Source organism: Gracilinanus agilis, chromosome 3 (genome assembly GCF_016433145.1).
Source record: "Gracilinanus agilis isolate LMUSP501 chromosome 3, AgileGrace, whole genome shotgun sequence".
NCBI lineage: Eukaryota > Metazoa > Chordata > Mammalia > Didelphimorphia > Didelphidae > Gracilinanus > Gracilinanus agilis.
This window is the reverse complement of record NC_058132.1, coordinates 588146134-588159325: the sequence shown is the minus strand read 5'-3', so window position 1 is coordinate 588159325 and position 13192 is coordinate 588146134. Positions and strand designations below refer to the sequence as shown.

The following is a 13192-nucleotide window of genomic DNA, read 5'->3' as shown; positions in this document are numbered from 1 at the left end:
ATACTTGTGGTCATTGACAGTTTTAAATATTTACTTGCCTAGATTCAATGTCTTGGAGAAGTCTTATTCCACTGTCTGCTCACCACTAGGATGACTTTTCTTAAAAAGGAGTCTTGTGGCTGAGTCTCACTAGTCACTCAAAAAGGGAAGCATAAAGGGTTTGGCACTCAGATTTACCCAGGGGTCAAGAACGTTGGGATGTTGGGCACGTCGCCCCCTCTTCCAGGGGCTGTGCCCAGGGCATTTGGGCCTAAGTGGCTGGTCACCATCTGCCTTCCTTTTGCCATAGCAGCAGGGCCACCCTTCCCCAGGGGGTTCTTCTGGGGACAGTTTCCTGGCATTCATCCTTCCCTTTTCTGATCTCTGACAGCATTCCAGTGTCCCGAACACTCTTTAGGGTCCCTTAAATGTCTGGAGGGTGTTTGTGTGGCCCACGGGAAGTGTCCTTCCTTCTCTCCCTGACTTGGGAAAGGTGTTAGTGCAGGGTGGCCTCTGCTGCACAGGCCGGCCTTCCTGAGGCTTTAGTGTGTTTGGAGCTCCTGTGAATCATGGACGCGCCTGCCCTGGGTAGGCGGTGTGCTAGTCATGCCTGGGCCCTGGGAGGCCAAGTGAAAGCAGCCCCCTGCTTGGGAAGACTTTGACAATGCCTTTGTGGCCCAGAAACACCCTGGAGGAAGAGATGATCCTAGAGGGAGCCTGGAGCTTGTCTAGGGAGGGACTCCCTTGGCAGGATGTGGATGCCTGGGAGGCCTATCATGTAGTATGATACTTGAAGTAACACCAATTAGGAGCCTCTTGCTTTGTCAAAATGAATTAAAAACCAAACCAAACCCCTTACCTTCTGTCTTAGATTTGCTACTAAGTATTGGTTCCAATGCAGAAGAGCAGTAAGGAGGGCAGCTGGGTAGCTCAGTGGATTGAGAGCCAGGCCTAGAGACAGGAGATCCTAGGTTTAAATCTGGTCTCAGACACTTCCCAGCTGTGTGACCCTGGGTAAGTCACTTGACCCCCATTGCCTACCCTTACCACTCTTCTGCCTTGGAGCCAATACACAGTATTGATTCCAAGACGGAAGGTAAGGATTTAAGAGTAGTATTAAGGTTAGGCCATTGGGGTTAAGTGACTTGTCCAGGGTCATACAACTAGGACTTGTTTGAGGCCAGATTTCCAGATTCCAGGCCTATCTACCGAGCACCTAGATGTCCTAAAATTAATTTATCATTAGTCATCTAAAAATTCTTAGTTCTAAATTCTCCAACTCTCTCCAGGTGCAACACTCCCCACCCCCTTAGAAGGCAAGCTATGTTATAGTCATTATACATATGGTATGTTTTATTTCTAATTAGACATGTTAGGGGGTTTTGGGGTTGTTTTTCTGATGAAATATTTCATATTTTCTAATATTTTTCCATTCCTTTGACTTTGTTTCTTGATGTCTCATGAAGTCATTACTTTCTACTTTTTAAGAAATTCTTTTCTTCAGTGATCTTTTATACCACATTTTCTTTTTAAGGTGTTATTTTTATCATGGACATTTTGTACCTCTTTTACCATTCGATTACTTCTGATTTTTAAGGAGTTTTTTCTTCTGCATTGAGGTTTTTTTACCCTTTTTACCATTTATCTAATCCTGTAGGATGGTCCCATGCCTGTCCCCTGGCCAATATTTTTTTGTCTATTTTACTAAGCTGTTAATTCTTATTTTCATGATTTTCTTGAATTGCCAACATTTTCTTTACCCACTTTTTCTTCTACCACTCTTAGTTGATTAAAAAATGTATTCCCCTCCACCCCAGCCCCTGGAATTCTTGTTGGGCCTGTGTTTATTTTATTTATTTATTTTTTTGGATTGTTCTTGGTTCATTTTTCTTGCCTCTTTTGACTTCAGACTTATGTTAAAGTTAGGCTCTCCTTACCTGAGGGCGGGGAAGAGTCACTAACCCAAGCTTCAGGCTTTTTTGATGTGTGTGTGTGTGTGTGTGTGTGTTTTTTTTTTTTGAGCCAGCTCTGGGGAGGAAAGTTTTGGTTCTTCGTATGATCTGGGTAGAGGTAGGATCGCCAGTCTCCTGGGGTGAGCTCTCATCCCTGCCCAGGAAGGGCCCCGGCTCTGTGGGGACTGCAGACCAGAGTTGGGTCTGGATGGTGGAGCTTCCAAATAGTGCCTGGGCCTGTGCCCAGCTGCCCAGGCCTGGCACACCATCTCTGGGTGGAGAGCTCTTGAAGTCTTCCCCGCCAAGGCCCCAGCTGGTGTTGCCAGGGTGTACGCTTTACCTCCAGGGTTACTGATCTCTCTTTCCCCTCCCAAGTTGTCCTGGGCAGGAAAAATGTCCCATGATGACCTTTTGTGGGTTCTGCTGCTTCAGAATTTGATTTGAGGGAGTATTTTAAAGCTGCTTGGAGGGGAACCTCAGGAAGACTTGGCTGGGTGGTGCCTCTGTTTTGCCATCTGGGCGCCCCCCACCTAGCCGACTATAGTAATAATCCAGTTGAAAATGCCCAGAAGAGAACCGGAGAAAGGTCCGTGGGAAGCCCAGGCAAGTGTGGCGGCGGTGATGTCTGCCAGGTCCAGGCTCCGCTGCATCCGATACAGACTTGGAAGGAGAAACCCAGGGTACATCGCTAGGATTGGTGGCTCCTTGCGGACTTTTTTTCTGTTCTGTCCATGAGAACGCTCCTTTTATTTGGTATTAAGTCCCAAATGAAATACCAGTTTAAAGATTAGTCCACTTGAGACGGCGGCCGTGTCAGGGCTGGGGAGGCAGCACAGAAATGGGACAACAGAATTGGGCCTATCTCTGTTCCGAAGGAATTAGGAGTGGAGGAGGATCGGGACGAGGGACTTTTGTGACTGGAAGGGGGGTGGCGCCTCTCCAGAAAGAGGGACGTTTCAAAGAGGAGCGGGTTTGGGAGGACGATGAAGATTTTCCTTTTGGATGTGTTGACTTTGAGACTCCTTGGTACAGAATGTCCAGCAAGCTGTGGTCATTTGGGCCTGAGAGTTAATGGCCTACAAATGATAAACCCCTGGAGTGGATGAAGGGACAGCAAGAGAGTGAGGAGAACGGGCCTCGACACCCAGAGGAAGGGGGTGCCCTGGGGTGGTCACCCCCCCAGGACGAGCACCCAGAGAGCATTGCGCTCATGAAAGGAGAGCATCCAACAGGGCAGGCCCTCCGATGGGCCTAGGCCGCCCTCCAGGAGTCTGAGCAGCCGCTGCCCCAGGGCTCTCATGGGAGAGCCCCCAGGCTGCCTCCCCAAGGATAGCTGGGCCTGCCTCAGGAATGGAAGAGTTCCTGTGCTTGTGAGTGGGCACAGCCTTCCTGAAATAGAGATCCAGGCTCAAGAAACACTTTCAGAAGCTTGTTTTATAGTTTTATTTATGCATTTTGATCTCTGTGTGTATGTATTTTTTCAAGGAGGATTTCTCTGTATATTTTTCCCCATTTTTTTGTCGGTAACATACAGAAACATTCATCTTTTGTCAGTATATTTTACATTTTTAAAATTAAAATTATTCTTTATTAGGCTTTGTTTTAATTCTGTGATCTTACCAAACTTTAGCTCTTCCTTTATTTTGTTCTGACTTCTCCTGCTTCCCCACATTTGTGCAGACTATCTCCTATTTCCTCAGGGAACTTATGCTCCCTTCTGAAGGCTACATGCTTAGAAGTCCACTAACATTTCTGTAAGGTGCATCTTTCATGTCTATATTTCTAGTGTTCAGCCACATTTTACTCTTAGTTGATATTTGGTGAATACATTTTTGTTGAAAATTGAAAAAGCTTTACTTCTCTATAACCTAATTTTAAAAATAACCTATTTAGTTTTGATGTGTGCCAAGCAAAATGACATGTTACACGATTCTCTTGGATCTGGTACTTTTTACTGTATCACTCTCCTATATATGATTACATACTCTTTTTGAAAGAATAAGTCCCCAAAGGCAGAGCCATTTAAAAAAATTTACCTAGAATTTTATAGATTCATTTTAAGAGTATAAGAATTATAGAAATTTTTCTATATCAACCCAATTGAAGAAATAGAAGTGTTTGAGTAAATTCTTTCCCATCTCTTTATTTTGTCTTATTTGCCAGTTGGGGAATTCCACATCTGTACTGATGATCTCTGGTGTCCAGAAAATAGAAGAAATGAACTTAACTTAAGTTAGAAACAAGGTATATGACTTGGCACAACTTAGCTAGTTTTGTTAAATTTTGAGGGCAACTGATTCATCACATCAATTTATATTTCTAGGTCTCTGCCCTTTTTAAAAACAATTAATGACCATCCTTTCTCAGGAACCTGTAAGTTGGCTAGCCATCCCAACCATTTTTATGATAGCTGTAGTAATATCATTCAGTAGTAATACATTTTAATTTTCATATTACTTATTTCATGTCATGTTTTATGATCAGCAGTAGTTTGGGATTTAGTTTTTAAAATCCTTCCCTCCTCTTATAAACAAATAACATAGGGGTTAGGGGTAGATTTTATAAACAAATATCTATTTTCTATGAGTTGTTTTAGTGCTTGAGTTGCCTCTCTGCTCTTTTCTTATTATAATGTGCAGTTCTTTGCATGTTCTAATTTGCCATGACGCGGTCAGTACTGTTTCCTTCCTGTTGCTTGCAAGCCTGTGCTGGAGATAAGGGTACATTTCAGTACATTTAAAAAAAAAAAGAAAAAACCATTGAAGATCAGAAAAGCACCATAACTCCCATTTTGTATCTCAGAAGATTTTTTTAAAGGCCTGAATTTCTTTTTGTCTTCTGCTTACTTAAAGAGATAAGGTAAAGATAACTTAAATATATAGAATGGAACCAGAAAACATGACATAAAAGTGATTTTACCTATAGACCAGGCTGAGCCAGGAATGTCCTTCCTGGGCATTTCTATGAAGGAGAAAATGAATATTATACTCATATAATTTCTAAGTAGGTAATTGGCTGGTTGGTAAAAATGAGGTAGGAGGCATAAATTGATTTTGTATATGATGTTGCCTTTATAGTAATGATCTATTTGCTAATTGTAAATAAATATATTAAATAACATTAAAACATTCCAGATATAATGAAATTTTGGGAAAATGCTTATGAAAATCCAGTTGATAAAAGATGAGCCAAGCCCTCAACAGGAAAATATTTTATGGTTGACTTGATCACAGTCATATAATATAGCTTGAAGGTACCTTGGAGACTGACTAGCCTAAGGCTCTTATTATGCCAGATCCTTTTAATTGCTAGGTGCCCCTAGAATTGATATAATTTTTTTTTTGTTCAGATGTGATCTGCTCTTGTTGTGTTACAGGTAGAAGCTAACCAAGTGACTGCTTTTTTGTTTGTTTTTATTTTCAGGGAAAGACATATAAATGAAGAAAAAATAAGTGAATAAAGTTTCCTTTGTTTGAATTAAAACACTGCAAACCCCAGAAAATTTGGGGTTTTTGATATCTGTGGTTTGTTCAGCAAGTCGAGTACTGGAATCTTCTGATACTTGAACCTGAAGATTTTCTCATGAAACATTGAAGGGGGGATGCTTTATTATGGCTGCTGTCGTACAACAGAACGAACTAGTCTTTGAATTTGCCAGCAACGTCATGGAGGATGAACAACAGGTATGATAGATGAAATACATTATAATTTGAGTATCGTGGTCTTCTCTTTTTGTATCTTGTGATTTTTTTTTTAGAAGAAAAAAATTTTAAATCATGGTTTAAAACAATGAAAACAGTAAGCTTTAATTTATCAATGAAAGTGAAACTAGTGAGTTTGAGGAAATATGAATTTATGTTTTGAAATTATTTGGATTCCAAGTTATTATTCTCTTCTGCCATGGATTATGGACAAGTAAATAAATTTCTTGTAACAAAAAAGTTACCCATTTTCAGGATTTTGGGTGCTTTTTTTTTTTGGTGATTTGAAAATTTTGGCATACATGCTTGTGTAATAAATTATACAAAAATATATGTAAAGGTTTTAATCGAAAAGGTTATGAACATTTTCTGTTGCATGTGACTTGTGGCAGTTATACAGTAACAGTAGCTTATAAATATAGATCAGTAGTGATAGCAGTTTTATATAAATATGCTCTGTATAATGTTTGCTAAAAATAGACTTTTAGAAATAATGCCCTATAATATAATTAAAACACAAATCTGTGTGCCTTTGGGCAAGCCGTTTAATCTGTGCCTCAGTTTCCTAAATCATAAAATGAGGGGGTTGCACTTGATTTCAGATGCCTTCTAGTTCTAACATGATTTTATAAGTACCTTTAGGTAACATATGTGATATGCAAATGAATGTGTCTAAAATAATTTGGTGGCTCTTCTAAAGAACATTGAGCCTTAACATTTATGAATTGTGCCTCCTTCTCTTTCCCTCAACCTAGAATATGAATATATTGATATATTTTTCTTTTGCACTCCCATTTTTAAAAGCCCCAATTCTGGAGGATTTGAATTATATTTGTGTCTTTTTTACACTAGGTGCTAAATTGAACACTCGGCCTACTTGCTTTTCCCTGAACTTGGCATTCCCATACCTCACCTGTTAAAATTCTTTCCTCCAGTTCATCTGTTACATCCCATGAGAAGTCTTTCCTGATCTTTCTCCTAAGCATTCTTCCTTAAATTATTTTGAATTTACTTACCTGTTTCCATTAAGTAAGGGCTCCATGGCCTTTAAATATTAGCTTTGGTTTTTCATTTTTCTCTTTGTATTCTCATCTGAAACAATGCCTTGTATATGGTTGATTAATTAATACGTTTGAAGCCATTATTTAGTATATGTTGGCAAGAAGGTGAGGTATTTGAGAGAGAATGGAGAGTCATTTGGTAGGAACAGAATTATGAAACTTTGAGGCTTGGAGATCAGCTCCTACTTTTTAACAGAATTAGGGAGAATTGGTTGTGTCATTGGTAAACAAAAGGAATCATTAATGGTGGCTGTGTCAGGGGAGGCCTGTAAGCACGTGACAAGGACAAGACAGTCATGTCAAAGTCATGGTTTCATTATCTTTGTTATATAGTATTTCTAGAATAAGTTATGTTTTACCAGACTTCTATTTTCATAGGAGAGTTTCACAGGACCTAACCCTATCAGGAGCCCATTGTTTTTATACTTTTTAGTTATCATATGTAAAACCTGAAAGAAGTTCAGAGTTATTTCCAAGTGTGTCCTGAGCCTATGAATAAGATTTCCTTTTATGTAAACATTGAGGTGTCCTTTTGCTTAATACTTGGACAGATGGAATACTTTCTAAGAGTGACGATTTTGCTGTAGTCTAGAAAAACATTGACAATGTATATTAGTGAGAGAGGTCGTTGGGGACTGTGGGGTGGGGGTGGAGGGGCGATCTCTTAAAACTTAGAGCTGAGGTTTAGGCAGCACCTCTGCGTAGAAGTGTGCTGGCGGACAGAGCGGCGGCTGAGCTGCTTCCTGCCTCCATGGACGCCGTAGCCTAGCAGTGAGCATGTCTGAGTGTTCACGAGGAACGCCACGGACTGCGAAAGAGGATGCAAACTGGGGCCAGTCCCAGTACCTGTCTGGGCCACCCGTGCCTCATCTGTAAAACAAGGGACTTGGAGTAAGTGATATTAAAGGTCCTTTGGGGAAGGAGCAAGGAGGAGCAGTATTGGGCTAAGCATTTTACAAATATTCTATGTGATCTAAATGTATTATCTAGATGTACATCCAGGAACTTAGATTGACTACTTGCCAGGTTTAAGTCGAATTAAGTATCAAAAGCTACAGTAACATAATATTGGAAATTTAAGCTTTAAAATTTACTTTAGAAACTGCTTAGAATAGGACTGGTTTAATGTGAAGTTAATACTTTACAGCTTTCTCTTTTCTAGGATGATATCTCAGAGAGCTCTATTCTTAAAATTATGTGCTTTGCAAAACACACACACACACACACACACACACACAGAGAAATGTATTTTTTTAAAAACCTCTGTTTTATTCTAAGACAGCAGAGTGGAGACAGCTAGGCAGTTGGGGTTGTGTGACTTGCCCAGGGTCACACAGCTAGGAAGTATTTGAGACCAGAGATTTGAAACCAGGACTAACCAGCTCCAGAATAGTCTCTATCCACTGAGCTACCTGGCTTCCCCTGTACTACTATTTTAAGTGATACTTACATATAACACAAAGTTCTGAAATGTTTACTTCTTAATTTGTAATTTTAATGAACTCTTTCTTTATTGAACCACATAGTTTCTCACAGACATACATTCTTATGGACTGATCAGTACCATGATGAAGTTACAGATATCCCTGGACCAAGAGACACATCAATTTATGTTTTAGTCCTGGTACTATTAGCTCTGTGGCCTAAAGAAAGGCTCTTAAACTTTTCTGAACCTCAGTTTTTTTATATGTGATAAATTATATGATTTAATTATATTTTCACTTATTTATTTTTAAAAATCCATCCTTTTGTCTTAGTACCATTTATAAGATAGGAGAGTGGCAAAGGCTTGGTAGTCAGGGTTGAGTGACTTACCCAGGGTCACACAACCAGGTAATATCTGAGGCCAGATTTGAACCTTGCCCTTCTGACTCCAGGCCTGGACCTCTATCCACAGTATTACCTAGCTGCCCCTGCTGTAAAATATTTCTATATACACTTGTGCACACCTAAAGGGAAAACAAGTCTAGTGACTTCAAGTGTTCTATAGAACAGTGGTTCCCAAACTTTTTTGGCCTACTGCCCCCTTTCCAGAAAAAAATATTATGTAGCACCCCCTGGAAATTAATTTTTTTAAATTTTAATAGCAGGGGCAGCTGGGTAGCTCAGCGGATTGAGAGCCAGGCCTAGAGACGGGAGGTCCTAGGTTCAAATCCGGCCTCAGACACTTCCCAGCTGTGTGACCCTGGGCAAGTCACTTGACCCCCATTGCCCACCCTTACCACTCTTCCACCTATAAGTCAATACACAGAAGTTAAGGGTTTAAAATAAAAAAAAATAAAATAAAATTTTAATAGCAATTAATAGGAAAGATATGTATTAATGTTTCTACCTTTTTCATAAAATATAGTAAACAAAGGTGTAAATTAGAACATTGAACTTTGAAATTATGAAACTATTTATTGAACTCAGAATAGAATGTAATACAAAAAAAGTTAAAACATTTTGAAATCATCTTAATGAGAAGGATGAACCTGGTGTGCTGCTACCAATTTAGTAATCCTCTGTTATTTAAAATTATTGGGGTTCTATTTAGAAGTATTAAGCCTCAAGATATGTAGATATATGACAGACTTCCTGTGGACATGTGGGGGACTTTGAAACTACATTTCCCATGGTCCAATGGGTTTCCTGTTTTGAATGATGTCTTCAAGGTAAAGCCTGGCTTTAAGTATTGGGAAGTTGGGTTTGACTTGCTCTTTTGCTACGCAGACAAGATGAGGGAAGGTAGGAACGTAATGGCTGAGGTGGCAATTTGAAAATTATACAGACGTGTGGTCAATTTTATTCTATCAACATGTGCCTAAATAAAATATTATTTTTCCTCATAATATCAGCCTTTATCATTTTTAATTGTTACACCTCAGCTCTATTTTCGTCAGCAGTAATCTTAAATCACTGTGATTAACTATTTGCAATTGGTTTCCTTTTTTTGTTAATGAATTGGTTACTGCACTGAATCCACCTTCCAAAATGCACCTGTGGCCATCACCACTCCCCTGGATCACTGCAGCACCCACCAGGGGGTGGTGGCGCCCACTTTGGGAATCACTGGTATAGAAAAAGGGCAAGAGCAGAGAGCAGGGCTCTTCTCATTCCTCTGTCTTCCTATTGTATTTTCCTGCTTCTCTTAAGGCAAAAGATGGGCCAGGCCTAGCTTAATTTTCTAAACCAAAAATTTAAACATAGAATTTGACAAAGGCCTTTTTTCTCTTGTTATTAACTTGCATTAAAGTAGTTTTGAAATGAGGACTAGATTTCTGGGATGCGTGGGTATTGCACTTCTAGCTGCAGTGCTAGAACCTGAACCCATTCTGGCCAAGGACAGAGCTGCATCTCAAATACTTTTATTCCAAAGCCCTAGGGCAGTGATGGTGAACCTTTTAGAGACAATGTGCTGTGCCTCCACAGGGGAGGGAGAAAGGGAAGGAACAGCCCAGGTGCTCTGCTCAGGGGAGGGAGGAAGCACTGCCTTTGGGCTGCTGGGCAGAGGCATGGTGGAGAGGGGAGGGGAGCAGCTCTGCCCGAATCCCTCTGTCTTTCTAGTAACTAACTCTGGTGGGCAACGGTGCACGTGCCCAGAGAGAGGTCTCTGCGTACCATTGGTTCGCCATTGGTTCACCATCATGGCCCTAGGGTCTTTTCTCTTAAATGTCAGGGATCTCTAGCCTGCTACCACCACCTCCCCCTCTTGTCCTACTGCCACCATGCCATTCCCCCCCTTCCCTTAGGTTGCATGAGAAGGTCCTGAGCAATTCCTAGACCTGAACCAATTGTCCACAGCCTCCAGGGTGCCCACATTTTCTCAGCCTTCGAGCAGGGAGCCAAGAACAACTGCATCTGGGATATTTTCATATTTGGAACATTAAGTTCTGGGTGCTGCATTTCAGAAAGCACACTGATCACAAAGGGCAACCTGGACGAGCTGAGACCTCAAAATCATGCCATAGAAGTTGGAGTAACTGGGGATTTCCATGAGCTTGAGGAGGAAGTCTTTCAATATTTGAGGGCCTGTCTCATGGAAGTGAGATTAGACTTATTCTTTTTGGCCCTAGAGTGCAGAACTAGGAAAAATGGGGGTAGCTTTTAAAGAGGCAGATTTAGATTTAGTGTAAGGGAAACCTTAGTGATTAAAATAAAGCTATCCCAGAATTAAGTGGGCTGCCGTAGGGGTAGTGGTTTCCAAAGTTGTCTTTAAGCGATGACAGTTAACCAAGCATCAGATATTTTAATAGAGAACATTTCTCTGTTGGAACAGCTTAGATTATATGGCCTTTAAGGTAACTTCAGATTCTTAGATTCTTTGATTTTCTTTGTTGTTCAAGAACCACTGAGGAAGAAAGAAGTATTAATGTTGTTGAATATAGTACATGTGGCCTCAGACATGCATGAAGGAACACTCAATTATTGGGGAATAATTTGTCTTCTAACCTGTGACTCAGGATTAAGTATTAAACTGTAAGCAAAATAAAGAAAAAATAAAAATGCTGTAACAGACACTGAAAAATTAGCAAATTGCTGTGAAGATCTAGAGGGAAGCACATATTAAAGTGGTTTAGCTATGTGAAAGTAATTATTATTATGACTATGACCAGCTTAACCATTTATTGTTACATAATTACATGTAACAAATAATAATGAAGCATATCATTAAATACATAATGTTCCTGTTTTTGATCATAGCCCTTAAACTTCATTTGTTTCCAGTCTTTATATTTAGCTCATGGTAGCAGAGTTTATTTTAACTTCATTATAACTGATTTAGATAAAAGGATGGCATGCAAGAATTGAATAGCATCTTGTTTATTGCTAATTGGTTGACCCTAATATAGGAGAATGGGTAGTAAAAAAACGATGCCCTGCCTTTTAGAGATGGGGGGCTATTGAACCACCATCAGTAATATTAACGGTGTTGAATTTACTTGCTTTGATTCAACTGCAAGTGACAGAGTAAGCAATATTTCAAAAATAGATGGTTAAGAGTTCCTTCTGTGAGCAATGAACAGAACAAATCTTAACAGTCTCATGTTGTGGGGTGAGCCTCATGATGTTGATATTATTAGTATTCTATCTTAACCTAAAATTGTTGCCATTTAAAAAATATTAAAAATGCTTTTTAAAAACATGACTCTAAATGTATTTAAAAATCTGTATTATGTAGTTGCTTAGAAAATGTTTTTCTTATTTCAGGGTATGTGATGTGAAGACATTTTCTAAAATTGTAGTTGTTTATATAAGTAGAATTCGATAACAATCCCTGCTTCAAGGTCATTGTGAGGATCAAATGAGAGCACGGAACACACTTTGCAAACTTTTGAATGCTATATAAACACTCACTATTTCCCCTCCATGCCTACCCTTCTTACAAACTTCCCTGTTTCTGTTCAAGACACTAACATCCTCCCCCTCACCTGGGTTCTTTTTCTCTCTAAGTCATCCTCACCTCCTCCCTGTAACTCACTTGCTGGTCCTCCCCACACAGCCTCTCTGGCTTGCATCCTCAGCCAGCCTCATCCCTGGCGTTCTCCAGCTCTCACTCTTCACCCAGAGGCCAAAGGAATTCTTCTGAAATGCAAGTGTGACCACGTGTGTTGTCCTTCTCGCTCCTGCCGTCTCCCCCCTACCTCCCCACCTTCCTGTCACCTCTGTGATCAGTAGAAGCTCCTCTGTTAGGCATTTAAACGTCTGCGGAACACTCCGACCTTTCCACACTGGCCTCGTTGCTGTTCCTCCCACTTTGCGTGGCGCGCTTTGTGCTTGGAATTCATCTCACTGCTCAGCTCCAGCCTCCCTCCTTCCCCTCCTCCCTCTCCCGCTTTGCCAGGCAGGGCCCTGAGTTTGTCATTTGCTCCGTGTGCTGGCCCTGGCTAAGGGCTCTGTGTTGCTGAGCTGATGAGGGGTTCTGGGGGTCCCTGGATCCCCTTCCCCTCCCATGCTAGCCCTTTCTCCGATTCAGCCCCCATTACGTCTCACCTGGAGCTTTTCTTGTTGGTAGTAAAGTGATGACCAGAGGAGTACCCTGGGGGAGTCCTGTGAAGGGGACCGGACTTCTCTAGAGGACTCCTCTCAGGTCTGCAGGAGCTTATAGGGAAGCGGAATAGGATGCTAGAAGTCTCTGGGCTCAGTGTCTTGTTCCCCTAGTTGAAGGCTTTGGAGGTTGAAAAGATAAAGAACGAGAAGGGAGTTAGTATTCAGACCAAGACTGGGGAGGAGAAGTTGTTGACACCCTCCTACTAAAATCGCTCCTTGGGTTAGAATCATTTCCTTATGGCTTTCTAGACTTTTTGGGAATTTAGAAAATCCCTAATTCATCTCACTTTATAAATTAGGTAACTTCTCTTGTTAATGACCACTCGGTGTTGCATAGAAAACAGAATGATTGGTATAGTTCTTTTATTTTCTCTTTTTAATGGAGGGATATCGGACAAAGCCTTTGGAGTTGCTGCTAAATTAATAATGTAAGAAACTGAGTGCTGTTGCTGGAAGAGGAGATGGAGGA

The 13192-nt window shown here is 40.7% G+C and overlaps 1 protein-coding gene across 1 annotated transcript in view; it reads left to right on the top strand.

The window, feature by feature from the left end:
* The window catches only part of ELF1 (E74 like ETS transcription factor 1), a 128870-nt gene that overhangs the window by 80936 nt on the left and 34742 nt on the right, over positions 1–13192 (top strand). The window contains exons 3-4 of the mRNA XM_044670609.1: positions 4095–4175; positions 5355–5614. Coding sequence (XP_044526544.1) covers positions 5543–5614 — 72 coding nt within the window. The 5' untranslated portion in view covers positions 4095–4175; positions 5355–5542. The remainder of the gene's footprint in view (positions 1–4094; positions 4176–5354; positions 5615–13192) is intronic.